The 27,030-nt window shown below is 40.3% G+C and overlaps 1 protein-coding gene across 1 annotated transcript in view; it reads left to right on the forward strand.

Moving 5' to 3' along the window:
* Positions 1–6,799: 6,799 nt before the first annotated feature.
* DOCK8 (dedicator of cytokinesis 8) overlaps positions 6,800–27,030 on the forward strand; it is a gene marked incomplete at its 5' end in the record, with an annotated part of 46,803 nt that continues 26,572 nt past the window's right edge. The window contains 13 exons of the mRNA XM_009078687.1: positions 6,800–6,917; positions 8,579–8,649; positions 9,270–9,408; positions 11,422–11,523; positions 12,276–12,371; positions 13,462–13,696; positions 14,629–14,793; positions 17,147–17,322; positions 19,002–19,097; positions 20,420–20,515; positions 21,318–21,467; positions 23,838–23,951; positions 24,939–25,094. Of these exons, the coding sequence (XP_009076935.1) occupies positions 6,800–6,917; positions 8,579–8,649; positions 9,270–9,408; positions 11,422–11,523; positions 12,276–12,371; positions 13,462–13,696; positions 14,629–14,793; positions 17,147–17,322; positions 19,002–19,097; positions 20,420–20,515; positions 21,318–21,467; positions 23,838–23,951; positions 24,939–25,094 (1,714 nt within the window). The remainder of the gene's footprint in view (positions 6,918–8,578; positions 8,650–9,269; positions 9,409–11,421; positions 11,524–12,275; positions 12,372–13,461; positions 13,697–14,628; positions 14,794–17,146; positions 17,323–19,001; positions 19,098–20,419; positions 20,516–21,317; positions 21,468–23,837; positions 23,952–24,938; positions 25,095–27,030) is intronic.

Raw genomic sequence — 27,030 nt, forward strand, 5'->3', positions numbered from 1 at the left:
GAGCTCCTACCAAACCCTAACATGACCATTGCATTAGTTAAGGCACAGGGGTAAAGTATAATGCTTCTTACAATAGTTGGTAGCACTATTCTGAGGTTTTTTCTGATCCCTAGATTAGTAGCTAGGTACTGAATTGCATTAGTGGCAAAAATGTGGCTATCAGTAAGGATTCACAGAATGAAGAAGCTGAACAAGGGATGTAAAGCTTATTCTCGTCTTGCAGTGGAGATTAGCCGTCCCACCTACTCACCTGACCCAACCCAGGAGGGGAGAAGGGAAGGGCAAGAATCATGGTTCAGTACAACTGAGAACTGCACAGTGGCAGACTAATTTATTCTGGGGAGATGGTTCACACTTCCTGGAAAACTGGAGAGCTATTTGGCTGTTGGATGGCACGTGGATTTGGGTCTCAGCTTTTAAGGGAAGCAAAAAGTGGAAGTCAGATCTTATCTTAAATTAACAACTTGCCATATGGTGTCAGCAGGGAAATAAATAACCCAGTTTGGCGTTAAATTCATTAGAAGTTTTGGAGGAGTTATTCCTGGGCTCTGCCAAAATTCAGTGGTATTGAAACTCCTGAGGGTAGATTTCAGCACCAGAACACTGAAATGCAGAGTGCTGTGGTACTTCTGTATTCTCTGTGTATCAAAGATAGAATTGGATTGTGGTAGGACTTTTATGCAGACATTTCTATAGGGGAAGCAGTTTTTATACAATTGAAAGTGCTAATGTAAATGAACATAATAAGACATTCTTAGATTTCGTAGTCATCGTCTGGCCCCAATAACTGTCAATTCTGATGTGCGACCTCTTAGTGTCTAAAGGTCTACTTTTGACAAAAAAAGCATTAGCAACTGCTGTATTGCTGAGCCAGAATGACAGCTGAGTCTGCAGAGAATATTCTCTCGCTGGTTCTCACCAACATGTTCTTCTGCAGCCAGACATCATGAATATCAAAGCCAACATACTGAAAATTAATTTGTGCATCTCCTGAAGCAAGTTTGGGTGTCTCCACACTATGGTACAGTTGCCAGGGTGTCTGTATTGAATACATACACCCACATTAGAAGAAATCCTTGCTATAGCTCAAAGTTACACTCTTTGAGCAAGAGTTCACGCCCAGCATACTTAACTTCTTCAGGCTTTTAGGGTTCTGTTTCAATTTTCACCCTAAGTAAAATTCATGGCAATAAAACAAAGTAGAATCTGTCCAGCCTGACTTGTAATAATGAAGATAATATCTGTAAAAAATGGTTGCCTTCATTATCTTTGCATTAATTAGTGAATCAGTGGTGATGACATGGCTGACATGCCATACATAGTGTTATGCTGTGAACTGGAAACTCAGTCAGCTAATACCCAAATAAAATTCTAAACACAGTTAGAAATGGTGAAAAATAGGCAGTAATACTAGGTTATGTTTTGACTGCCTTGTAAAAAAGAAACATATTTCAAGCAAGAAATGGGAGTTAACAGCTGAAACTGTTAATGAACTCCAGCAATAGTTTCCCAGAAAGTCAGATGTGAGAGCCTTGCAAACATTCTGAAACAGTAGTCTGGAACTTGATGGGGCCAGAAAGTAACAGTTATGTTAGTCCAGTGCCATTGAAGGTACATCCTTCTCCCATAAACCAGAGTCAGCTAGCTGTACCACATCTGAAACAGTTCAGCCTCACAGTCATGCCAGTGCTTCATTTGATGAGCAAAAGCATAGTTAGGCAATACAGGCCAATGAACATCAAGTCCAACTGTAAACCTGACACTGCCAAGTCAACTACTAAACCATGTACCTAAGCACCATGTCTACATGTCTTTTAAATACTTCATGTGGAGACTCCACAACTGCCTTGGACAGCCTGTTCCAATGCTTGTCAACCCTTTTGGTGAAGAAATGTTTCCTAATATCTAATTAAATCTACCCTGAAGCAACATGAGGTTGTTTCTCTTGTCCTATTGCTTGGTACCTGGGAGAAGAGGCCAACCCTCACCTCACTACAACCTCCTTTCAGGTAGTTGTAGGGGGCAATGTGGTCTCCCCTGGACCTCATTTTCTCCAGGCTAAATGACCCCAGCTCTCTCAGCAGCTCCTCATCAGACTTGTGCTCCAGACCCTCCACCAGCACCATTCCCCTTCTCTGGACTCACTCCAGCACTTCAGTGTCTTTCTTGGAGTAAGGGGCTCAGAGATGAATGCAGATTCGAGTTGTGGCCTCACCTGTGCTAAGTACAGGGGAATTGTTCTAGCCACTGCCCTAGTCCTACTGGTCACACTATTGCTGATACAGGCCAGGACGCCATTGGCCTCCTTGGCCACCTGGATGCACTGCTGACTCATGTGCATCCACTGTCATCCAGCACCCTTCGGTCCTTTTCCACCAGACAGCTTTCCAGCCACTGTGCCCTAAGCCTGTAGCACTGCCTGGGGTTGCTGTGACCCAAGGGCAGGACCAGTCACTTGGCTTTGTTGAATCTCATACCACTGGCCTTTGGCCATCGATCCAGCCCATCCAGACCCTCTGTGGAGTCTTGTGACCCTTTCCCTAATTTAACTGTCAGGCAATTCTCATTGCTTAGTTCTCTGCGTGGTGAATACCATTTTGAGTCTGAGATTAAACTAACCTATGTCAAGTGCCTCTGAATTTGAATAGAGCCAGATATGAAGTGTTTCATGTTATTTTATTCCCTTTCCTCTAATGTGAAAAGTACAATCATCCTGTCTTATTTAAGCAATTTGCTAGCATTTAGTCATAACTGAGTGTTGTGGCCTGCTGCTGTATTACAGGTGATTTAATGTTTCCTAACTTTTGATTGTGAGTCTGCAAACAATTTTTCACCAGTGCTATACAGGTAGACATTAAAAGAATGAAAAAAACAGGTAAAATAACTACCTGTTTTCTATCAACGTTACCAAGAATGTAGGAGAAGATTATATAGAGAAATGTACTTAATAATGTTTTATAAATGAAAACTTATAAAAACACAAACTGTTATGCTCTTACTGGCACAATACCTTTGCAAATGTCCGGACAAATGCTAATGAAACATCTAGCTAGTTTTTCTCCTGAATCTTTAAAAGAAGTGAAAAGATTGTATTTACTTATGTGTTGAAGTTTGTTGGGTTTGGGTTTTTTTTTTGCCAAAGTAAGGTATTTTAGAAGAAAGATGTCTTCTTTTCTTTTTTAATAATAGCTTTTTCCCTTGTGATAATAGAAGTGGAGTCTTCTGTTACAGTCTTTGAACTCAGCTTTTGCTAGTTTCTTGGTTTTTACTGGTCCAATACCATTATTTTAAATTATGCTACTTGTGATTTATGCCAGAGAGATCAGACAGCCTACTTTTTTTGTGCACTGTAAAATTGAGTCTTTTTGTTGTGTACTTACTTTTGTTTAATGGAAAGGTCATATAATTTAAAATTTGCTTGTCATTTTATTTTCTCATTAAATATAAGTGAAAATGATGCTGTTTACTGATGCTATGAAATGTCAATGCTGAGGAAGAGGGATTTGTCCCATCACTTCTGCAGTAACTCGGCTTAACCAGACAGTGGAAGTCCTGTCTTTGACAGGGGAAGTGCCTAATGTTCAGGGGATTTTCAGAATAAGGAGGGAAAAAACCCTTTCCTTTTCTGTTTTGTTCCATTTAATTGCAAACCACTTGGCACTGTGCTTAGACTAGCTGTAGTCTGCAGTCTGAGCTGGAGGCCTTCTGCTTTGGTGGTAATCAGTCTGCCCTGTCCTTGATTAGTTTGGGGTGAGGAAACACTGTTGGTGTACAGTGGTCTCTCATTCCTGTTACTGCTGTCAGAGCATTATCTACTCCTTTCTGCCCCTCTGCCCATGGAATCTAGAGAGAGCAAGGTAGCCCTGTGAGTCTTCTACAGGGCCATTGGCCTAGTTTTAAATCTGTCCACTAACTCTTCAGATAGTTCAAAATTTTAGCAACATGAAAAAAATCACTCAAGATATTATCCAAATTATCCATGCTAAGATCCAGAATGTATGACACACACATCCTCTCGAATGTGGCATGTTGTAGTTCTGTCATTGTGCCATTTTCCTAGTCAATGGCTGGCAAGTACAGGTTTCCTTATTTGGTTAAGCACTTGTGATTTGCATTATAATTTTCCACCATTTTTTTCCCTGAAGATTCACCACCAGAATTGTAGAGGAATTAAAAAAGATTGAAAATTTTAATTAATGGTTGCATCAGTTTTTGTTTCCAGTACCATAAGTTTTAAATGTCAATGTTAACCTATCCATCACTGTTCACCTACAGAACTTTTCTGGTTTGTATCAGTAGGGACTATTTGCACATATGCTGGCTTTTGCTATGTGTGGCATTCTTGTTACAGTCATCATTGAAAATGCCTGATACTCATTATAAGTTTGAGATGCACTTTCTGACACCTCACATGAGGTGTAATCTAGCATAATTTTGTTATGTGTCGCATATGCTAAAGAAATATTTACAAACAGGAATATTCAGTGAGAGGGTCTCAGACTTGAAACTCTGAATAGACTTTATTTTGGCAGAAGATATGTCTGCATTGGTTTGCCCACGGGAAGTGATCAAATCACTTCTAAGTCCCATGAAAGTGTAGTAAGGTCAGCAAATGTGAAAGAGAATTGCTGCATGGTGTCCTGTGCCAGGCTAGGTGGACCCTTAGCTCTCCCAGCAAGTAACCGATTCTGAAATAGCTTCTTATCTTGCCATCCCACTGCTGGGTCAGTCTCCAACCCAGAGAATCTGTCTGGATCTGTGTTTCACCCAGGACTCTGCTGGCCTTTGAGACTCTGCTCTCAGTAATGTTGGGTGCTCTGCCATAGCTTGCATAGACTATTACTGACCCCTGAATAGCTCTTTTGCTTTTTAAGTACATCCGACCGTATCTAGAGGTAGAGCCCTGCACTTTCTGTGTGGGGAGTGAGGGGAGAAATTGAATCACGCTGACCAAAAGTAATTGCTGTGGCATATTGTTTGAATATTTCTGCTTGGCACAGAGCCTCAAGGGAGACACAATGCCTCCTGGAGCTCACCATATCATTATGGGCATCCCAGCTGTGTTGTTATGTAAAAGACAGCAGTATTTGTTGCCCTGGTGTGGCTGCTAACTGCAATACGGAAATGTTCCTCGTCTTTGCTTCCTCTCAGGCTTTTGGAGTGTATAGATGCTGGCAGGCGGTAGCACTTAGGCAGTGGTCAGCAACGGGTCTACAATTCATGCCTGTGTGAATGAACCTCTTTTGATCATCTCTTTACCTTCCCACTTTAAAATTCAGCCATCACTTTCATTCCTGCAGGATGTCCAGTGTCAGCATCTGTTCATCAGCTCAGTGCTGATGCCCTGAAGCTGCATGAGTAACAGTTTCAATGATGCAAACTTTAGCTTTTAAGCACTGTATGAATTGGAGTCTTAGCTTTCTTTAACATCATCTGGGAGAGAATTTGGCAAAGAAGAAATTGCATTTAAAATGCTAAGGAAGAAAGTGCATTAGCTGACAGGCAGGAGTACAACTGGGAATGAAGGGAAAGGCAAGTTACATGCTAGTTTTTTTGCTAAGGCTTGCCATGGCCCACGTAGCATGTGTTCATTAGTGAAGTAGCTTGGACTGTGTAGTTGAAGAGTACTGTCATGTTGTGACACATGTCGGTATGGAGAATCAACCACAGTTTTCCAGATCTTGGGATACAATAAATGGAAAATGGACTGTCTGACTTAATGACCATGTTCTCCATAGCTACTTGACATTGCCAGCTGATGATAATGGTGCTGAGCAGATATCTGTGATAAGGACTGGGTGACTGTGTGTGCAGTTTCTGACTGTCATGGACAAAATGAAGTGTGAAAGCCCATGGGTAGTCCTCATGGTTTCTCACGGAAAGCCAGCATGCTTCCACCAGCACTAGTCTTATTCTTTACACTCAGAGGACGAACAATAAGAATCTTATAGCAGACTGGGAAAAGAAGACACTAAATAGACATAACTATGATTTCAGAATGTGTGTGTAATCCAAGTCTAGCTGAAATTTCAGGTTTTCCATAGATTTCAATAGAGAAAAATCTTTCTAGTCCCATTTTGACTCTTACCAGAATTGTTTGAACATGGACTACCATCTATGCAGCCAAATTACCCACAGAAATTAAAGGTACTTTTTAAGTTTAATGATTTGTTCAGGTACAGAAGCTAGAAAACAGCAAAGTGTGCTGTATTTCAAAGTATTGTTGACATTCATTATTATAAAAGGCAGTTTCTAAAATTATAGTTCAAAATTCCTTGTTTGCATTTACTCAGATTCATTGATACTGCTTTTAGATTTGTAAAAGCTAGAAATATATGCCTTTTTGTTGCTAAAGGCTAGGAATGTATTAATGTATGAAACTTGTTGGTCTCCTTGTTTTTCTTACCTCTCAGTGATTCCTTCTCCCTTCCAAAATCTGATTATTCACATCTGAGAAAGGCACTGCTTTCTTGAGAGATTCCTGCTTTTCATTACATCAAGCAAAGATATTAATTCATTTGTAGCATGGATTTACATGTTTTTAAAAAACAGAGAGAGAGGAAGACTACCTTCTCAAAGGCATAGCTTACTGTATGAGAAGCCTTAAGCTCTTTATGTCACACCAAGAATTTACCTTTTCCTTGTGGACTTTTGAAACAGAGTCCTGTCAAAGCTTTCACTATGTAAGTGAAAATAAAGGACAAGGAGTGGAATCAGCAATGTGCTAGTTCGTGCACTTAATTTTCAAACAGACATGCTTGCCACTTACTCATTTTATTCTTTCTTGTCTTTCCTCCAGAAATCTCCTCTATGTTTACCCTCAGAGGCTGAATTTTGCTAACCGGCTGGCTTCTGCAAGAAACATTACCATCAAGATCCAGTTTATGTGTGGTGAAGACCCATCCTGTGCAATGCCGGTATTAAATGCTGAGATTTCTTAGCAGCCTTTTGTTTACGTGAATTCCTGAGGAACCTCTGAAGAGATAATTCATTATTTTCTTCCCATCACCACAGTTTCTAGTGGGGCCTTAGGAAGCCTAACATCAGAGAGCTTGCAAAGCTTTTCATTCTCATCAGAAAGCAGGGCTCTACTCCTTAGCCACAACAAGAAAGACTTGTCATTCTAGTGGAACAAGAGGCTCTCTTCTCTAAGTTGTCCTACCTTATTTTCAGAAGCATCAATGCTCTGTTGGAAACTCTAGTGGTAAAATTCACAGAACTTCAGAGACCTTTGAAGAATGATGCAGTCTATTTTCCAGGGTAACTCCTCTGTATGCACTATGTGTACACAAATGTTCAGGTGTTACACTGGTAGGTAGAAGTTGGGATCTTCATTGCCTGAATCTGAATGGGTGCACAATCATGCTGTGTAGGTAGAGTTTTCCATACTTGAAACACACTATTAGGGCATATGTGCATGCTACTAGCAGAGCAGGCAGCACTATCTGTGTTCAGGTTATTCAAGACCTCTCATCATAAGATCTTCTATTCAACTTTACTAAGTTTCAAATGTTCAGTTTGAAGTGTTCTAACCCAGACATCTGCTTCAGCCTGAATTTTTAGGGAAATTTTCAGACAGTGTAGTTGGCTGTTTGAGAGTGACATGGAGATAAAAATCTTCTGTGATTTTATGTGTTAGAGAAGGAAAAAATGAGTGAAAGTATTACTTTGAGGAAACTTTACTCTAGCAATATGTTGGACCCAGAACTGTCACCCACCCAAGTTTTATCATCATGTTGACACTGCACAGTGCATAATTCACAGCCTTGCTCTGTGTGACCTCTGGGATTGAAATCAGAGCACCAGCACAGTTTTCCCAGGCCATGTTTCTTCCAGAGCTGGAGCTGTGCCATATGAATATAACACCTTCTTTTATACAATACTGCATTGTTGGTTTCCTTAAACTGCGCATGCTGCAATTAGGTTTTGACAAATGCTTAGGACAGACACACTTCTTCTGGCATCCCTCTCTGCTGTAAGTGAGCCTCATCTCAATACATGTGGACTTGTGCTGTACACAGATTCTTGTCTAAGATCATCTCCCAGGGCTCACTTTAAAGTTAGTGGATTCCAGGACCTTACCATGGGGCTGTGTCTGAAACAAGGGAAGCAAACCAAGCACCAGAAATTCCTATTTCTCTTCATTGATTGTAAAGGAACTTTGGACCTCTAAGGAAAGATGAGATGTGTTTCACCCTAAATGGGCAGGCTTCAGCTGAACAAAAACTTCTAAAAATACTTTTAATTTAACTTTTTAGCACTTACTGAAAAGCAGTGTGACAATGTGTAAGTGGCTTATCATAATTTTATTCCTGTATTTCTGACTTTTTAGTACATGACTGGAGCATATGATGTGAGGTAGTCAGTGGCCACGGAAATAACTTTGCTCTGTTTTTCTGTTTTACCCTGACTGGTGTATGAGGAAGGTGCATTGCAATAAGACATTTGTGCCAATGAGCTAAGATAAAATGGAGGAGTCATTTTAAGTCTTCAGTTACTGCCTTAAAATTTATACAAAGTGATGACAATTAAATGCTTTAGTCCTGACTGCTGTTACGTTCTTTTCTTCTTAATGCAGGTAATTTTTGGGAAGTCTTCAGGTCCAGAATTTGTACAAGAAGTATACACAGCTATCACATATCATAATAAGTAAGTGTTTGCTATTCATGTGACTTGAGAAGTATTGGTCATGATCTCTTTTCATAATTCTTAGCCTACGTAGTTCATCAAGGAATGCTGGTACTAATCCATTTTAAACATTTACATTCTATGCAATTTATCATATCTAACTTGAATTGCATTTGCAGAAGTGACCGTTGCTTTCCTGTTTGAAACTTTTCAGTAATTGAGGATATTCCTAATATGAACATTAAGGAATAGGAGCAAGAAGCAGCACAACCTTCAACATCATTCACTTCAATGAATTCACAAATCCAAAAGAACTGAAGGGACATTCTCATGAATGTGAAATTGGAGTTTAGGATTTGCACAGTAGATATGTTGGAATCCAAAATTAAAATTGAATGGTTTTGAAAGTATAGAGATGATTGGAAGCTGAAACAGTCCAACTGATATTGCCTGCTCTCTTCCTGACTCAAAGCTGTAGATAGTTCATAAATATGGCTGTATATATATGTACTTTGTTTAACTCAGCTCTGAGTCTGTTTTCAGGATTTATACAGTTTTATAACCAAAAGCCTGCTGGCAAATTTGCTTCCTGTTCAGTCTCATACTTGCACTGGAAATGTGCTTGGCATTTTTTTAAATAGGTCTCCTGACTTTTACGAAGAAGTGAAAATTAAGCTGCCAGCAAAACTCACAGAGAAACACCATCTATTGTTCACATTCTATCACATCAGCTGTCAACCAAAGCAAGGAGCATCTGTGGAAACCCTTCTAGGCTATTCAGTAAGTTTCATGTGATATATATTGTGTGTGTATGTGTATCTACATCCCATGCAAACAGACTCTTTGTTTGTCTGTAATTTTGTAATTTATTCCCTTTCTGGTTGTGGTAATACATCAAAACCAGTAGAAGGTCTTAGTGTGAATTCATAGAAACTAGAAGCAACCTGTGCTATGTTACATCCTCATCCTATAATTTTACATTGTTAAATGTGTTTGAACTTTAGAAACCCACCTCATTCAACTGAAGTATGCACCTAAATATTTGCAACAGCAATGCTTTATAGAACATAATCTAATTCTGTTGGATTCTCTTTATTGCCAAAAAAACCCCAACTCTAAAACATATACAATTACAATTATTGCTGTTATCATGTTCATACGTGAGGCAACAGCTAATATATTATTTTCAGTTAGGTTTTATATGGCATATAATTTCTGTTCTAAATTCTCTTTTGTCCACATAAAATAATTAAAACCCAGAAATAATCTGAAAACTAAAATGTAATCTCTTGCATTCTTCATTTTCACATTGAGCTCAGGGTGATCTAATATAGCCAAGGGCTGTCTGTCCCTTCCTTTGGTGGCCTTGGCTAGACTGCTTCCAGACAGCACTGCAGGGAGGCTGCAGCTGGGATTCACCCCACTCCCCTCTTCCTGTGGGACATGATTTTAGGCCAGTTTCTTCCATTTGGGCCCCAGCTGAGCTCCAGCTCCTGCTGTGTTCCAGCCATGCCCGGAGCCGTGAGGTCTGTCTGCTCTGCAAGGGAAGTGGGAGCAAAGTGCAGTAACAAGTCAGGCAGAAGCAGTGACTTCACCAAGAGGTGGAACAAGAAGTCTGAATCAGGATCAGTGCTACAGACAGCAATCAGGGGCAGAAAATAGTTTAGGGATCACCAGCAAGGCTGCAGTGACAGCACAGGTCTGAGGTGAAGCCTGGAGGCAAAGCTGGGCAAAGTGGGAGTTGCAAAGGTGTTGGCATATGTGCACACACAGCTGTGAAGTGGCACAGGTGGATATTATCATTCATTGCTTTAAGCAATCCCCAAGGGCAAGGACAAGGGCATGTTTTAGGTTAAGAAATACATATTATAACATAATCTCTTTGACTTTTTTCTTTATCAATCAATAAGATTAACTGGAGAGATTTTAAAATAAAAGGAAAGCATAGAAGATAATAATACTTCAGGTTGGAAAGTGTCTATTGTTATGGTCAGCTGTTGAGTTGTGGGGCCAGACAAGTGCCTTCCACATGATCCTGCTATAAAGTATGGGGAGGTTGCATATTTGTGGATTTTGTTTGTTTATGAGGTTTGGGGTTTGGGTTTCTTTAGTACCAGTCCTGAGAATCCTTTCAAATAGGCTTTCTTTTATGGACAGTTGTAGTCCCACCAGTGTCAGTGTGATTGGTAAGAAGTAAATTAGTTTGTAGTTCAGGAGCATGACTGAGAACTTAATTTTCAAGTTTCTGTTTACCTAAATACAAAATGTTTCTGCCCTGTGATATTCAAAAGCACAGCCTCTTCCAGACTTGGATAGGAGAAAAATTAAATATGTCCAAATATCAATGCAAGGCTATGACATGTCAGTGTGGTCTTAATCCTCATGTTGACCACAATGAAGATGTTCATTTTATCCTCAGCAAAACTTTACCTCTGTTGATTTGCTTCAAAACCAAGGATCAGTGTATTCAAGATACATGAGTTTTCAAATAATAACAGGGACTCTACTAAATCCTTCTGGTAGGATTTATTAGAAAAATATATGTCACACATGAGAAGATCTGTGTTTGTTTTCTTCAAAAGAGATGGTTTGTAAAGCACTCTTGTACATTTTTCTACAGTAGCTATCAGTGAATTTAAAATGCAAAGAAATTACTGTTGAGTGGGTTAAAGCAGAGAAGCTTGGGTCAATATCTCATTTGTTGTTTTGTTGACTGTACCTAATAAATTAGATAAATAGCTCTAATCATATATCATCATGAATATTGCTGTGATTTCTCTCCATTTGTTTCAGTGGCTGCCAATTCTATTAAATGATCGTCTTCAAACTGGACATTACTGTCTTCCTGTTGCATTGGATAAGCTGCCTGTCCACTATTCAATTCACTCTCCTGAGGTAACAAACAATATTATTAAAAGATAATATTTTCCTAGTGTAGAAGAACAGCATAAGTGTTTTGCAAACTAACATTGCTGTCTGCTTTTAGGCCGTGCCTCCTTTTTGATCTTTAAAAGCAGAAAGGTCTGGAGAAAAATGTTATTATTGTGACTGTTGTTATTATTTTATGTTGTTATATTGTTTTTTTAAAAGTTAGTTATTTGAGCAAATTCTTATAAATTGTCTAATCAGGGATACATTTACTTGCTTAGAGGATGCCAAGTCAATAATTTGATTTCTCCCATAGGATGATTTGCTCTTTCTTTTGTGGCTATGTGAGAGAGGGAGGAGAAATGGAATCAGGTGCTGCTACTGGAGCAGAAAACTGTGCCCTCTGAGTAAATATGGCAAGCAGGAAACTGTCCAGAGAGTTAAATCTGCAACACATTACCATGGAGTGCCTTTGGCACTCCTTTAGCTGAGAAATTTTAGCCTCAACAATATCTGATCAAAAGATGTATATTCATGCAGTCTGTGCTAGACATCTATCTGAAGGTCTCTAAATTTCCCTGTTGAATGCATCAACCTCTCTCTCACTGGTTTATGAGAACCAGGAGATTTCTAGCTGCAGTCCTCTGCGTTGCACTGAATTTGGATATCTAAAATGAAGTAAATAGTGTGAAGACCCTATAGACCCCCATGTAAACAGATTTTCTGTTTGGTCACTAAAATATTTCTTTTTTATTCCCATATTTCTTTTTTCATCACAGAAAATTCCATCTCAGACACCACCAATTAAGTGGGTCGAAGGACACAAGGGCGTTTTCATTGTTGAAGTGCAAGCTGTTTCATCTGTTCACACTCAGGTAATGTGTCAGAAGCAACACACAAACTGTAGTTTCATTCTAAAGAAAACTCAGATGTCCAGACTGACTTAGCAGGTTTTTGAAATTGAGATGTTTAAGCCACGTGAATTTCAAAAAACCTGAGCTGTGGAAATAACCTGATACCTTCAGTGAATGAAATCCTTTGGAGAAATGAAATCTATTGGTACAACTGAACAAATGAGCACTCTCAGGAACAGTTCGCATCAAGCAACAGGATGCCTAGTACACTCTCAGCCTAGCAGGACTCCGCCTAAGATGCATTTGAAAGACACTGTCAGGGCACAGTCCCAGTTTCTGCAATCTCTATCTTCTGTTCTGCAAGGCTGGTTGAAACTACGTGTCCACATCTCCAGACACAAAGCACCTTTCTGACTCTATGGACAGGTTATACACTGCCAGTATGCATGAGGCAGCTCACTTGTCAATGCCATGTGGTGTGGGGCACAAGCTTAGTGCTGAATGAGAACTCAATGATTCTGGTAATTTAAATGCAATAGGATATTGACTCTTTGCCCATCTTACTGAGATACTAGTCTGAGGCAGAGCAGCTTTAGTTGTTTCTTCTGCTTTTTAGTGTCTCTTAGCCATCGTCCCACTCTAGTTAATCCTGGTAGCTGTGTCCTAACAGCTGTGTCTGAAGCAGGTCCATTACCTCTTTGCAGCATGCTTTTTAAATATAAGTAGGGCATACTCATAGGGCATATAACTTGTATGTAGCTGTAACTTAAGTAGGGATGGCAGAGAGACTATAGACCTATGACACGACAGTTTTATCACAAAGAGCTAACAGTCTTTTCAGTAAATGAAGCAATCGCTTTAGTGAGGGCTTCAGCTTTTCTGCCTTAAAGCTAATCTAACCGAAGTCTGAATTTGAGCCAGATGAAAAGGATCAAACAAAAGACTGTGACAGCTGCTTTACAAATTGATCATTAAGACCAGCCACTGCTGAAAGCCAGAAGGGTTAAAATTTTTTCTGTCATCCCATCAGGTGGTACAATCAGGTTTTGCTTATCTAGCAGTAGCCCAAACTGCATCGACTTTGTTAACTGTGAGTGCACTGTGTTTGCAGGACAACCACCTGGAGAAGTTCTTCACTTTGTGCCATTCTCTGGAGAGTCAAGTTACATTCCCCATTCGACTGATGGATCAGAAGATTACAGAGGCTTCACTGGAACATGAATTGAAACTCAGCATTATCTGTTTGAATTCTTCACGCCTTGAACCTCTTGTCTTGTTTTTACATTTGGTATTGGATAAACTTTTCCAGCTGGCTGTACAGCCCATGGTCATAGCTGGCCAGACAGGTATTTCATGGCCCTCAAATGGCAGTGCGAAAACATGGGGGAAATGATTGCTAAATATCCAGGCTCAGATTTAGCATTTGGAGTGATCCACTCCAGAAAGAGCTGTGCTTCTTAAGACAGAGTTTTGCTGTACAATCAGGTTTTAATCAGGTTTAACTGAATTCCTGCCTTCTGTCCTTTCCTCGTACATATAAGTCTTTCAGATTCTGGTTGAGAGATACATTAAACTGTAGTTGTTTACTTATCTGAAAATACAGATAAGGTCAGAAAGTGGGTTGTGGTTTAAGTTTGTTTGGAATTCAGGATTTTTGCAAGTAAAACACCATCAAAGTCATTATCCTACAGCTGACACTGCTGTCTGCACTGTGTTCTTGGCCCAAATATCTTTAGAGAGAGTTGATTGAGCACAAAACCAGAGGGTAGAGTAGCGCACACTGATTTTTCTGTTACTGAGGCTGCCAGTTGCCCGTCACATATGTTAACTCCAGAGGGAAGGCATATGGAGACTGGTATAGTTCATTTCCTGTCTCATCAACACTTGCCATCCACTGCCGTATTTGTGCAAAAGCCTGCTAGCTTGTATTTGTCTGTCAGCTGGAGAATAATGAGTCTTAGTGTTCTTCAAGTAGGTAGTTTATAGGAAATGCATGAAGGCTGCTAAAAATGGTAATTAACAGTTACAGTCTGCTTTTAGCTAGCATGAAGTGATGGAATAGGACTGACTGGATTGAAAGTCAGTGGGTCAGCTGAAGAGTGTTTGTTGGCCTATGTAGAGCTTGTGTCTAGTCAGGTACAGCAGTTGCTGACTAGAGTTCTGAATTTGTTCAGGACTGAATTAAACTTGTAGGGTTAGTTGTTGGTACAAAGAATGTCCTAACCTAATTACATTATACCCTTCAGTGCTGGCACTAATTCTTACCTTTGTTTCACAGCCAACTTCTCACAGTTTGCCTTTGAATCTGTGGTTTCAATAGTAACCAGTCTCCACAACAGCAAAGAGATGACCAAAGACCAGCATGGGAGGAACTGCCTCCTGGCATCTTATGTGTACTATGTATTTCGTCTGCCAGACCCTCAAAGAGAAGTAGTCAAACCAGGTATTATTGGTGCAAGGGTTCCAAAAGTGTTCTTTCTTTCTTGATATGTGCTATTCAGCATTGTACTTCTGAAAGGAGGATTTAAGGACTTGACCTGTAAGATCGCAAGTGCAACTTCTCAGACCCAGACTGCATACTGTTTAAGTACTGCAGTGTTCTGGTATATCACTTTTCATAGAGGAAGGTCAGGAATATCAGTGCTGCAAAGAGCAACGTGGACTTGCTCATAATCTCCATCAATCAGTTATTCATTTAAGATGCAGGGTTGAGGTGAGAGGACTCCACAGCTACAAGCAATGTTGTAACTTCATGAAGATGAAAGCAAGAGATAGTGCCTTAACTGCCTAAACTGAAGCTTTCCTTAAAAAAATTTCATTCCTAAATTAAAATGGCCTCAAAATGCAAATTTCTTACTGACCTGTGCATCAGTAAATTACTTTCCATGCAAACTAACTTACTGCCAAGTTGTATAGGGCCAAGATCAACCAATTTCTCCATTGCACTAAGGATGCTGTCAGAGGACAAAATGCTGTATGTTGGCCAGCAGGTTGAGGGAGGTGATCATTCTCCTCTTCTCAGCCCTGGTGAGGCCACACCTGGGGTGCTGTGTCCAGTTCTGGGGTTCCCAGAGAGACATGAGCATGTTGGGCAAAGACCAGCCAAGGGTGGTGAAGGTGACAAAGGGACTGGAGCATCTCCTCAATGAAGAAAAGCTGGGACTGTTCAGCCTGGAGAAGAGAAGGTTCAGGAAGGATCTTCAGTGTACACAAAGAGCTGAAGGGAGGGTGCAAAGAAGACACAGCCTGGCTGTTTCCAGTGGTGCCCAGTGATAAGAAAGGACTGTCGTGGTTTAACCCCAGCCAGCAGCAAAGAACCACACAGCCACTCACTCACTCCCCCACCAACAGGATGGGGGAGCGAATGAGAAGGGTAAAGGCTACAAAAACTCATGGGTTGAGATAAAGACAGTTTAATAGAGAAAGCAAAGCAGCACACACAAGCATAGCAAAACAAGGAATTAATTCACTGCTTCCCGAAGACAGGAGGTGTTTAGCCATCTCCAGGAGAGCAGGGCCCATCACGCGTAACGGTTCCTTGGGGAGACAAATGCCATCATTCCAGATGTCCCCCCTTCCTCCTTCTTCCTCCCACCTTATATACTGAGCATGATGTCATATGGTATGGAATATCCCTTTGGTCAGTTTGGGTCACCTGTCCCAGCTGTGTCTCCTCCCAATCTCCCATGCATCCCCAGCTTCCTTGCCAGCGTGGCAGTATGGAAAGCAGCAAAGGCCTTTACTCTGTGTAAGCTCTGCTCAGCAATAACAAAAACATCTCTGCATTACCAACTCTGTGTTCTGCACAAAACCCAAACATAGCCCCATATTAGCCTCTATGAAGAAAGTTAACTCTACTTCAGCTCAAACCAGCACAGAAGCAATGGGCACACACTGAAACTCGGTGAACACGGGGAAGCACTTTTTTCTGTGAGGGTGACCAAGCACTGACACAGGTTGTAGAGAGAGTTTGCCCCAGTCTCTCACCTTGCAGACAGTAAAAAGGCATCTGGACATGATCCTGGGCACTGAATCAGGGTGACTCTGTTTGAGCAGATGGGTTGGACCAGATGGCCTTGAGAGGTTCTGTCCAACCGTAGTCATTCTGTTATTCCACTGTAGTCATTGTCCTAAAGCCTATAGAATTCATTTGATCAATTGGTATATATTAAATTACTTACCACCACACACCTGTGTTGTGGGAGCTAAAGATATGTAGGCCTTTTTCTTTTTCAATTTATTTAAATCTCCCTTGAGGGACATTTAGACTGATGTTAAGATGTGCTAAATTCTCTGAGCTTGCCTATTCTTGGAAATTCTTTATTCTGAAAAACAAGGTACATGGTGAAACTGAAAACTAGATAATCATTTAGTGAAATTCCTGATGGTAGTGCTCCCTGCTTCCTTGGATACATTGCATGTGGTATTAAATGTTATGTATTGAAGGAGGTATTTTTTGTTTAGGCCTGTGAATATTGTCTTCATCTACAGCAAATTAAAAATAGCTGAAGGGAAGAAAGAGCTATTTTAACAGTGCTGCTGCTCAGGTAGCTCTATTAATCTTTTGTTACTGCTTGTACAATCACCCTGTGAGCTGTTGACTGGGGAAGTATCTGCGTGTTGTTATTCAATACCTATGTAATTTGTTAATGAAGCAGTTGGTGGTGGGGTTTTCAGAAGCTTTATGCTTTTTGGTATGTTGATGCTCTAACAGCACTGAGCAAAGCTAACTTGAATCTCACGTTGTCTCATATATATGTCCTTTAGTCTTAATTCAAACATCTCCCTGTGGGCAGGTGCAGGCGGCGGTGCCGTTTTGACAGAGTCTCGCTATTACACATTTGGACGCACTTCCGCGGCAGCTGTTGGAAGTAAACTCCTGCAGAGCCGAATGATAAGCTGCAGCAATCCTGACATCACTGTTACACAAACTGCTGCTGATGAGGAGGTCAAAAACATCATGTCATCCAAAGTAAGAGAACAAAGTCAAATATCTGGAGAATGGTACAACCTAAAACCTAAAAATCGGACTTTGTTTTTGAGGTTTGGATTTACTTCTTGTAAATGCGCTGTGTTTATCACCAAAAGTATTTGTTGTTGCATAGAGAGACATTAAATCCCTTTGCTAAATTCAGATGTCTTTTACCAGTGAAGAGAGCAAGAGGTAAGAACTCTGACCTATGTTTGCATCTTAAACACTCCACAGCAGGATTTCCTTTGTTGATGTGCCTTACTCTCCTGTTATTCCGGACATTTAGGTTCTGTTCACATCTGGTGATATGGTCTGATCCAAGTTGCAGAGTCAGGCACAGACCTTCTTTCTTTCTTTTTGTATTCCTTTTTTTAAATTTTTATTTCTTTTTAAGTCACAAACCTGTTTGGTGTTACATAGTTTCCTGTTTAAAATAATAAAAAAGGTAGCCAATAATATGCCAACAACCCCGTAATTTTATATTGGCTACAGTACAGATGCCATGTGCATGTTTTGTAACCGTGTGTTTCCAGATACTTAATTCCACCACAGAGTGGAACACAAGCTTCCACTGTATTTCCACAGCTACATATGCCACCAACAGCTTGCAGGACAGAAAGATCCATGACATCCAAGAAGCAGGATTTTGCTTCTCTCATTGGCACCTGGTGCTTGGTGGTCCACAGCATCCCAGGCTCATCTCAGAGCTTTATGAGGATGGTTGTGCTCTGTGCTCTGGGGAAACCAAAATCTAGAGTTCCCTATTCAGCTGGAGCTGGGAAGCTGTGCTTCTGACAAAAGAAAAAATGAGCTCGCTGCTAGCTGCAGCCCTGGCAGAGCTCTACAGCAGCATGTCTGATGAGCTCTGAACCATATCCCACCTGTCTTTTCTTTGAGTGTTACCTGTGTAGAATACTGCTTCCCAAGCAGGTTGTTTTCAGAAACATTTTGAAGTATTTTCTTCAATGAATGACCATGTGCCTCTCCAGTTAATGTGAATGGGTGCTTGTCTTTAGCAAATTAAACAAGAACTACAAAGATGCACAGGCTTTGAAAATCTATTTGATTTATTTATGTGAGCATATGTATCCATCCATAGCATTTTTTAATATTGTAGATTTGAATTTAATAGCTTTATGAATTTTAATCTAATGTACTCTGTCCTAGCAAAAAAACCCCCAAAAAACAACAGAGCTCAAAGCATTTTTTCCTCCAAATTAATACAAAATTAAAATGCTTGATATTCCAGATTCATCACACCAAAGTGTAGCCATTTACAATTGGCTCCTGTCATTTCACGGCCATTTAAATGGAAATTACTTTTAGTGGAAGGAAGACTGCGAGATGTTAATTAATTTCAAATGCAGAGTCGAGGGATAAACGTACACTGTTAAAGGGTGAATCGTTACCTTCCGAGTACAGCTGCAGTGCTGTCAGTTGGCACGCGATGGCAGTGCTGGCGTTTGCACCCTCCCGCGCCTGCTGCTCTCGGGTGGTCTTTGGCCTCCAGTGGGAAGGGGGATAGGGAGAGGAAAGAGAAGAGCTGTGTAGGTGAACAGTCTGTGCACGCCTTAGTGAAAAAGAGCAAACAACCCACTGCTGCTGATTTCTTCTCTGTTAATGAGCTTAAGTTATTTATAAACTTAAAATTATGCATTTCTTCTGGCTATGTTCTGCAGCCTATGGATCACAGCTCCAGTCGGATGTCTTACTATGTTGAAGGAACAAATGACGGGTCAAGTATTTGTGCAAGCCCAAGACCATCCAATAAAAAGGTAGCTTACTGCTATGTGTGAGGGAACTCATTAACAGAACCAGGAGTGTGCTGAGGCAGTGCTTCTAATTAGTACTTCTGAATGAGGAAAGGAGAGAGCACAAAATAACAACCAGTTTTATCAAACAGTCAGTTTGTGATGGAGTATTGAATCAGGGGGAAAATATTACTCAAACTTTTCTGCTTCTGCTCCAGAGTCTTCAGATTCTTTTTCTATGACAGATTTAGACAAGTAGCAGCCTGCCTGGATCCTCCCTTTGCTCTCTTTCTCAAGGTCTTAAAGCCTCTGTCTTCTTCCACTGCTGTTTACCTTTGGATACCTGCCTTTACATGTTACAGTAAACTCCATTCAGAAATGTTTGGCACTTCTTTCTTCTGTAAGAAATGCACTTTTTTGTCCCTTTTTGTACCTTCTAGAATGAAGAAATTCTTTCCTATCTTGAGTGTATATTCCCAAATACCTTTTTAACAATGCAGAAGATACCATATCACACGAATAATTTTTCCAGAGCTGTATTTTGTGTCTGAGATTGATCAGCAGCAGTGACTTTGGATGAAGCAGGAGGAAAGTCTTGCAATGAGCAGTTCAGAATCTGATTTGCAGTTAGAAACTTTCTAGTCTACTGTTGTTTATTGGTTTGATTTCTGTCAAAAAGCAAAGATTTATGCCCGGTTTGAATACTGTATGGATTAGTAGGCCCTGTTCAATATAAATATGCTTCAGAATATCATTAACTGTGACATTGTTACACAACAATTAGATATTGTTTGTGTCAGGAATGGGAAAAGGGCTTTGCAATAAATTTTTAGTCCAGACTTGAATTTCCTAAAAGTTTAAATATTGGGATTGGGTGTCTTATGGTCAGTTCAGAAAGTATTGTCTCCTACTAAAAACCTGTGTACAGTCTCTGCTGTGGTTATTGCTGTGTCCTTCTCCCCACCACAGATTCAATCTTACTTCTAACTTCTCTCAAAAACCATGGATGTGCTAAATGAAAACACACAGCAGGTAGTGAGAAACGTGACTGCTCCCCATCATGCACACAGCCAGTGGCCTGAGGGTAGACCAAAGGCATTTCCCTGTTCAGTTGTCCAGGATCCTGGGTCCATAGAAAAAATGGGACCCAAAGTCTGTTTATCACCAACATTCTTTAAATGTTCTTTTGGTCAAATCTGCCTTCTGATCCTACAGGGATATCCACACATCTGTATCTAAATGCTTACCAGTATGGAGGAATTTCCTACAGGGAAGAGGGAGGTATTGAAAATGAAAGATGAGTTAATTGGAAAGCCATTTTCCAACAGTCTGTGTTTATTATCTAGCATTTCCATGAGGAGCTGGCACTGCAGATGGTGGTCAGCACAGGGATGGTGAGAGAATCTGTCTTCAAGTATGCCTGGTTCTTCTTTGAGCTCCTGGTAAGATTTGGCCATGGTATTTTACAGTTAGTTAATGGTGGAGTTTAGTAAGTAATCTATCCAGGCATAGATTTACTTTGGTGGTGACCTCTTCAGTTATTCAGCCCCACTGTGTAAAAGAGATCTCAAATAATGCAATTGCAACTAAAGCATTCTCCATATTCACCCCCATTGCTCCTGACAGCCTGTGATGACCAATTCCTGCATGAACTACATGAGCAGTGGTCCACAGCTTGCAAAAGACTAAGAGACACCCATTAAACCAAGCCCTTCCTTTTCTGTGAATACCTGTTCCTGTCTTTGCCACTTTGTTAACAACATGGGAGCAGTGACAAAGCTAACAAACTCAGTTTTACAGAGCCCTGAGGTGATGTATGTCAGTAGAGAAAAGCATACTGATTTCCACTGGCAGCATATATGTAACCCAACATCAGGGCAAGAAATAAGAATTCCACAAGTGTGTCACTCCGTTCTGTTATCATGTAGGGCAAAAGTTGCAGGCTGCAGCATTTCACAGCTGCAGATGCAAGGGATTGGCTGAGTGTGGTTCTGATTTCAGGTGCTGAGAGGGTCAACAGCATGAACATGAACAAGAATCAATGTCTGTCTGCATTTGAGTCTTAGGCTCTCTGTTCTCGTTGCCAGTATATGTAGGATTTATCACAGCAGCTTTGAGAAGAGAAGTGATTACATTCAGGGGGAAAGAAGTAGGAAATCTTACTCTCATGAACAAATTTAAAGCAGTAGTTTACCTCCAATTTGTGCATTTTGTTTAGTTGGGGGTTTTTTTTCTGCTTTGCAGATAAAGAGTATGGCTCAGTATGTTCACAACATAGAGAAGCAAGACAACCCACGAAGAAACTGGTTCTCTGATCGCTTCAAAGACGATATTACCACTATAGTTAGTGTGATTACTTCAGAGATTGCTGCACTTTTAGTCAAACCACAGAAGGTAAGTACATGAAATAGGCACCATGTATCCTTGCTAATCACCGCGTGTTACACTGAGCTATATTTAATCTCATTTCACTTTCAGCATTGTTGCTAAAATTAGGCCAATACTGAGGCAATATTCTCACATTGACCTTAAGCGAGAGTGGTGTCGGTGCACTCCCTTGGCAGACTGTTTTGATTCAGGCCAGTTCCCCAGACTGCTTCTCAGTGTGGCTGCAGTGTGCAAGAAGAGAATTCCTTTTCCCATCAACAGGAAAGACTGAACACCCATTTTCAGTGGCAGTGATGGTTTATGCCAGGTTACCCAGAGCATCAGACTGCAGCCCAAGAAGGGCTTGTTCATTTTGTCCCCCTTTTCCATTACCCTCATTCCTACTGCATTTTGTTTTATATCTCATTTGACTTCTCTGTGGCAGTTAGCTATGCAATATGAAGGCAGTATTCCTCCTGAGGGTTGCAAAACCCAGCCTGTGTTCTAACCTCTGATCTCTTTAAAGAGGCCCTGGCCACTTGAAAATTAAAGACAAAATATAAGCCCTGAGTTCCATGAAATTCTTTCTTATTTTAACAAGTTGCACTGATACAACAGATTATAAAGTTAAAAGGATCACAAGTTGTAATTTGTGTTTTAACATTACTATTGTCAGCTTGTATCATTGGTAGCACTGTGCACTTGCCAGCAGACAAAGTTAAGGCAACAGATAGGCACTGGGCAATGGGTGGTTGTTCAGTTGTTGCAACCGGCTTGTTTTCATGCTCCAATGCTGCCAAATGCACTGTGCTAGCCCAGCAGTGTTCTCTGCCACAGGACAGAGCAGGCTGGAGAGCTGGCCTGCCAGCTCACTTTTCACACAGCTCAGTTTCCTGATTCACTTCTCCAAGTGTGCCTTGCTGTGCTGTTGAGGAGCAGAAACTGGGAAAGGGCCCAGACCAGACAAATGGGGGCTGAGAATGGCAGAAGAGATTGTCACTCTCCACCAAAATGTTGTTACTGAAGCTTTACCCTTTGCTCGATCCTTTGGTGTGCTTCTATGATAGCCATGTGCAGAGAAAACATTTCCATAGAAATGTTTACTTAAGGTGTGACTTTTCTTTTTAATACATTGTGAAATAAAAACTTGTTACATTTTAAGAGAACTGTAGTCTTTAAGAGAACTGTAGGCTTTGACAAGGGGTCAGTATTCATGGCTTCCTCACAAGAAAAACACACGATTTTGTGGGCTGTTAATTCAATTTGATTTTGATAGAGGGAATGTATAGAACCTGATTATGTGTGAAAATCCCACTGTGGTGTTTTCAAAATTAGAGCCATTGGTTAGTTGTACAGAGTAGTAGGCAATGTGTCTGATTTTTAAATCCAAGCAGTAATAATCGGTGTTTCAATACATGCTTAAGCATATCAGATTGCCCTGAATTTCTACATCAATACGTCTGGCATATTTTTGCCTACCCAGTAAGGTAGTGGAAAACTAGTTTTTTTCTTCACAGTAGAAAAATGTTTTGTTGTGTAAACTCCAGATTGTAAGGAATACTGAACAGCAACAAAAAGGTTGAAAAACGAAAAATTATTTCATAGCCACCCTGAGATGCTGCACATCTGTTCTCAGTCATCTCTTCTATCAGTTTTGAGTGAACCCATCTGAAGGCCCTGAGCATTAAATGTTTGCAGATCCCTCAGGCATTTCCATTAATTCCTCTTGGTGAACTACATATGCTGCTGGGATTTTATGATTTAAATTGATATGCTTGAAGTAACTGTAGCCTGATTTTAGAGGGCACATGAAGTTCTTTGTGATTGTTACTTGAGGCTGTGTATGTCTGGTAATCAGGTGAACTCCAAGAATGCAAGCGCTCAGCGGCTGAATGGTAAACCCCACAGATTTATCTCACCAGTATTTTGTTACTGTCAGTTTTACACTTAAAATTGTAAAAAACAATTACTTGCCATTCTGTCAGCAAAGCCAGTGCAGCTTTCTATTAATATTTTTAAACACTGTGTTACGTTCCTAAACCAGCATTCTAAAAAAAAAAAAAAAAAGTCATATGCAGAATTGCATCCAGTAGGGAATTCAGAACAGGTCTCAAATTCCATTTCATTGTTGTCAGCCCCAAAGGTTTGCATAGATGAATTTGTTTATTCATCCTGTAATATTTCTCTGTGAAAGCTACAACAGTTGAAATAATTTTCAGAAGTGATTCTGTGCAATTTTAACAAAATCATGTGAACTGGAGAACTGAAACGATCGTGCCCTTTATGTCCCATGGAGGTTCTGGGAACTGTCCCCTACACTCTTGTTTCATGATTCTGAAGTCTTCTACTTTTATATACATTTTATATATCATAACTGATTTTATTTTTTTTTCCTAGGAAAGTGAACAAGCAGAAAAAATTAATATCAGCCTGGCATTTTTCTTGTATGATCTTCTTTCTTTAATGGACCGAGGATTTGTGTTCAATCTCATCAAACATTACTGTAATCAGGTAGGCACTATGCATGACTGGGATTACATTTGGTTTATGGCCAGTCGAGTGTTCCGTTCTGTTTGATTAGTTTATCCATCAAGATCCTTTGAGTTGTGTTAAAGGTCCAGGTAAATTTCCTATTTCCTATTGCATATGCAGTGACTTTAAACCTCTTTTGATTTGTGATGTGCAGAAAGAAAATTGAGTGGGGGTTAAGATTCTTTTGAAATGGCACACCTTGCACTGCTGCAAGGCATCCATGGAACCACTTTTCTTCCCTTATGTTTTTACATCCCTTAGCAGTAGGGTCTGCAGGCCATACAGATTAACTTTGGTTTCTGACCCCTCCAGTCCTTTGAGGACAGTATTTATATTTGGGGGAGTCAGTCAAAATGGTACATTTCTGTCTTCTTGCTTTACAAAGTACAAATAAATGATGATGCAGAATGTTGGTATGAAATTATTTTTTGAATTTGAAGGGGAATGTTTTCCTTCTGTTTCATGACCTGTTATGCCTGCTGTAGTTTTTCTGCCAAAGGAAGGCCCTCAGTCAGCTGATGGTAGGTAGGAAAACACAAGGTAGCTACCACCCCATTTTCCTCTATCAAGCACAATACTCCACTGATGTCATTGTTGCTATGAAGGGAAATGACAAGACCACTGTTGCCCTGTGTTGCCTAGCACAACTTTTTATCAGTTTGCCACAGACTCAGCAAAGTTTAATTTGTTTTTCATTTTCATGTTGTGCAAAAGAAAAAAATACTGTATGTTTTGTGAGGATAAAAAAAGAGAAACCATTATCTCTTGGGAAGTTGGTAAGTCAGCTGGGGAGTGGGGAAGGAGTCAACATCACTGTCAAGAAAGAGCATCTAATGAATAGAAACTAGTTAGGTACAGTGAGCATTTTAATGTGTATTTCTGTTTCAGGGAGCAGGATATCTCACTGCATGGTAAGTTAAATAGTACATGGCAATCAGTTGGCACTTTTTTTGTTTCCTTGTCTAGCTCTCAAACAAGCTGAATTCACTCTCCACCCTAATTTCCATGAGACTTGAGTTCCTGAGAATTCTCTGCAGCCATGAACATTACCTCAATCTGAACCTCTTCTTCATGACATCTGCATCTGCTCCAGCATCTCCCTCTCCCTCCTTGTCCTCCCAGGTAGTTGTCCATTAGATGATATTGCATGAATGTCACATGAAGACACATGTGGTGAAAAGCTTATCTTGCTGTGTAATCAGGTACTTAGGTTAGAAGTAGCCACTGTTGGATCAGTGAGAAAAACTTCTCTCTTGAAAGAAAAGGGACAGAAGAAGAAAGACTACAGAAGTACTACTGCAAAACTGCATCTACACACGTTAAAACTTAACATGACACATATATGTGCCCCACATGCACACAGAAAATGACTGTTAAGGTAGACATGCAAGGTCTAAAAGGAACATAGCTCTGAAAGCTAGTTTATCCCAGCCATACACAATGACAAATATGAATTTCAATATCTGTTTTGGAGAACTGTGGCCTGCAGCAGTGCACAGTAAACTTTCTGTGTGTTTGCCTTCTAACTGAACTTACTTTCCAGGTGAATGTGGATGCTACCACTATGTTAGTGAGTTATACACTTCAATTTTCAATATCCTGGAATAGTGAATTTCTGTTGAGCCTTCATGTTGTTTAGAGTAGGATTATCATGCTTTCTTTTTCCAACAGCAGCATTCTTTGTTCCTGCCCACCCCAGTAGTACAGATGATGCTATGTCTTTGTCTGTAATTTCTTTGTGGTTTGTTTTTGTTTGCTTTTATTGGACAGTGTTTTGCTTTTATTTGAATTAAATTAATTTTCCATGTAGAAACACTCAGGTACCCTGAGTAGACCACTCTATGTAATCTTCATTTTTCATTTCTCACAGAATGTCATTCCCAGTACATACACATTTTTCCAGACTTGGCCTGATACTGACACAGCTCTAGATTTCCTGAATGTCAGGACCTCCATCTTCCTGACCATGGAATTCACAAACACATTAAAAAAAAGAAATTGTTGACTGGCTTGCTATGCACTGTTTTGCCAGTCTTGTGCTCTCCTCCTCTACATTCTACTTAGATGCTATCTTGCTTTTTTACAATGGGGCAAACCCCCTATCAAAGGGTGCTAGCCTGTTGGTTTTCCACCTCAGTGGTCTTGCAGAGGTCAGGATTGGGATGAAGCATTTCAGTGCAATGCCCCGTAATTACCACAGTTAAGACAGGGCAATGGAATTGAAACTAAAAATGGTGGGAGGTACAAAAACATTCTGAGTAATGGAGCAGTTCAAATTTATGGTTTCTTTTTCTGTCATGGCCAAAGAATTATTTGGATGCTAAGATGTGCTACATCTCATACCTTAAGGGTTCCCATGGGTCAAAAACAGTAAATAACATTTTCTTGAGAATTTTCCTGGTTTTAAAAGCAAAAGATGAAGATCTTCAGTTGGTATTTCCCAATACCTTTGCTTAATGCTAATCTTGAATGCCAAAAACCTAGAAATGTGACTCTTCTGCTTATGGGGGGAAAAATGTCAGCATAGCTCTCGTAACTAGTTCTAACAAGTCATAACTGGGCAGACACCAGGTTAATCATTCCTTCAAGCAACATCATCAACTCTTTTGCTCCTTTAGGAGTAACCTATGAAGTGCAACCTACACAAATCAATAAGGCTTTTGTGGCCCTTGGATGATTTAATACATTAGCTGACCAACCTTGCAGTAATTTTGGTCTGTCTGCAGGAGTGCTGCCCAGCTAGAGTTAGATTTTCAGTAGAAATATGGCCTTGAGAATAAATCTTCTGAAATTCTTGGAGAGAAGCCAAATTCATTTAACTGGGTGCTCTACACTTTGATGTTATTCCACACAAATGTAGTACAGCCAATGACCTTCTGCTTGAGGTTGAATGGGAGTGAGCTTAAGCGCATGGATCCAAAATATGGAGCTGCTTAGAGATGTAGGTTTCGTTTGACACAATATGCTGGCAGACAGCTGCCACTGTGTGGTATACTGATACTTCATGTGTTTGTGTTCTGGGACTATTCCCAAGTGACTGACAGAAATATTGGGAAAG

Source organism: Acanthisitta chloris, unplaced genomic scaffold, assembly GCF_000695815.1.
Source record: "Acanthisitta chloris isolate BGI_N310 unplaced genomic scaffold, ASM69581v1 scaffold107, whole genome shotgun sequence".
Taxonomy (NCBI): domain Eukaryota; kingdom Metazoa; phylum Chordata; class Aves; order Passeriformes; family Acanthisittidae; genus Acanthisitta; species Acanthisitta chloris.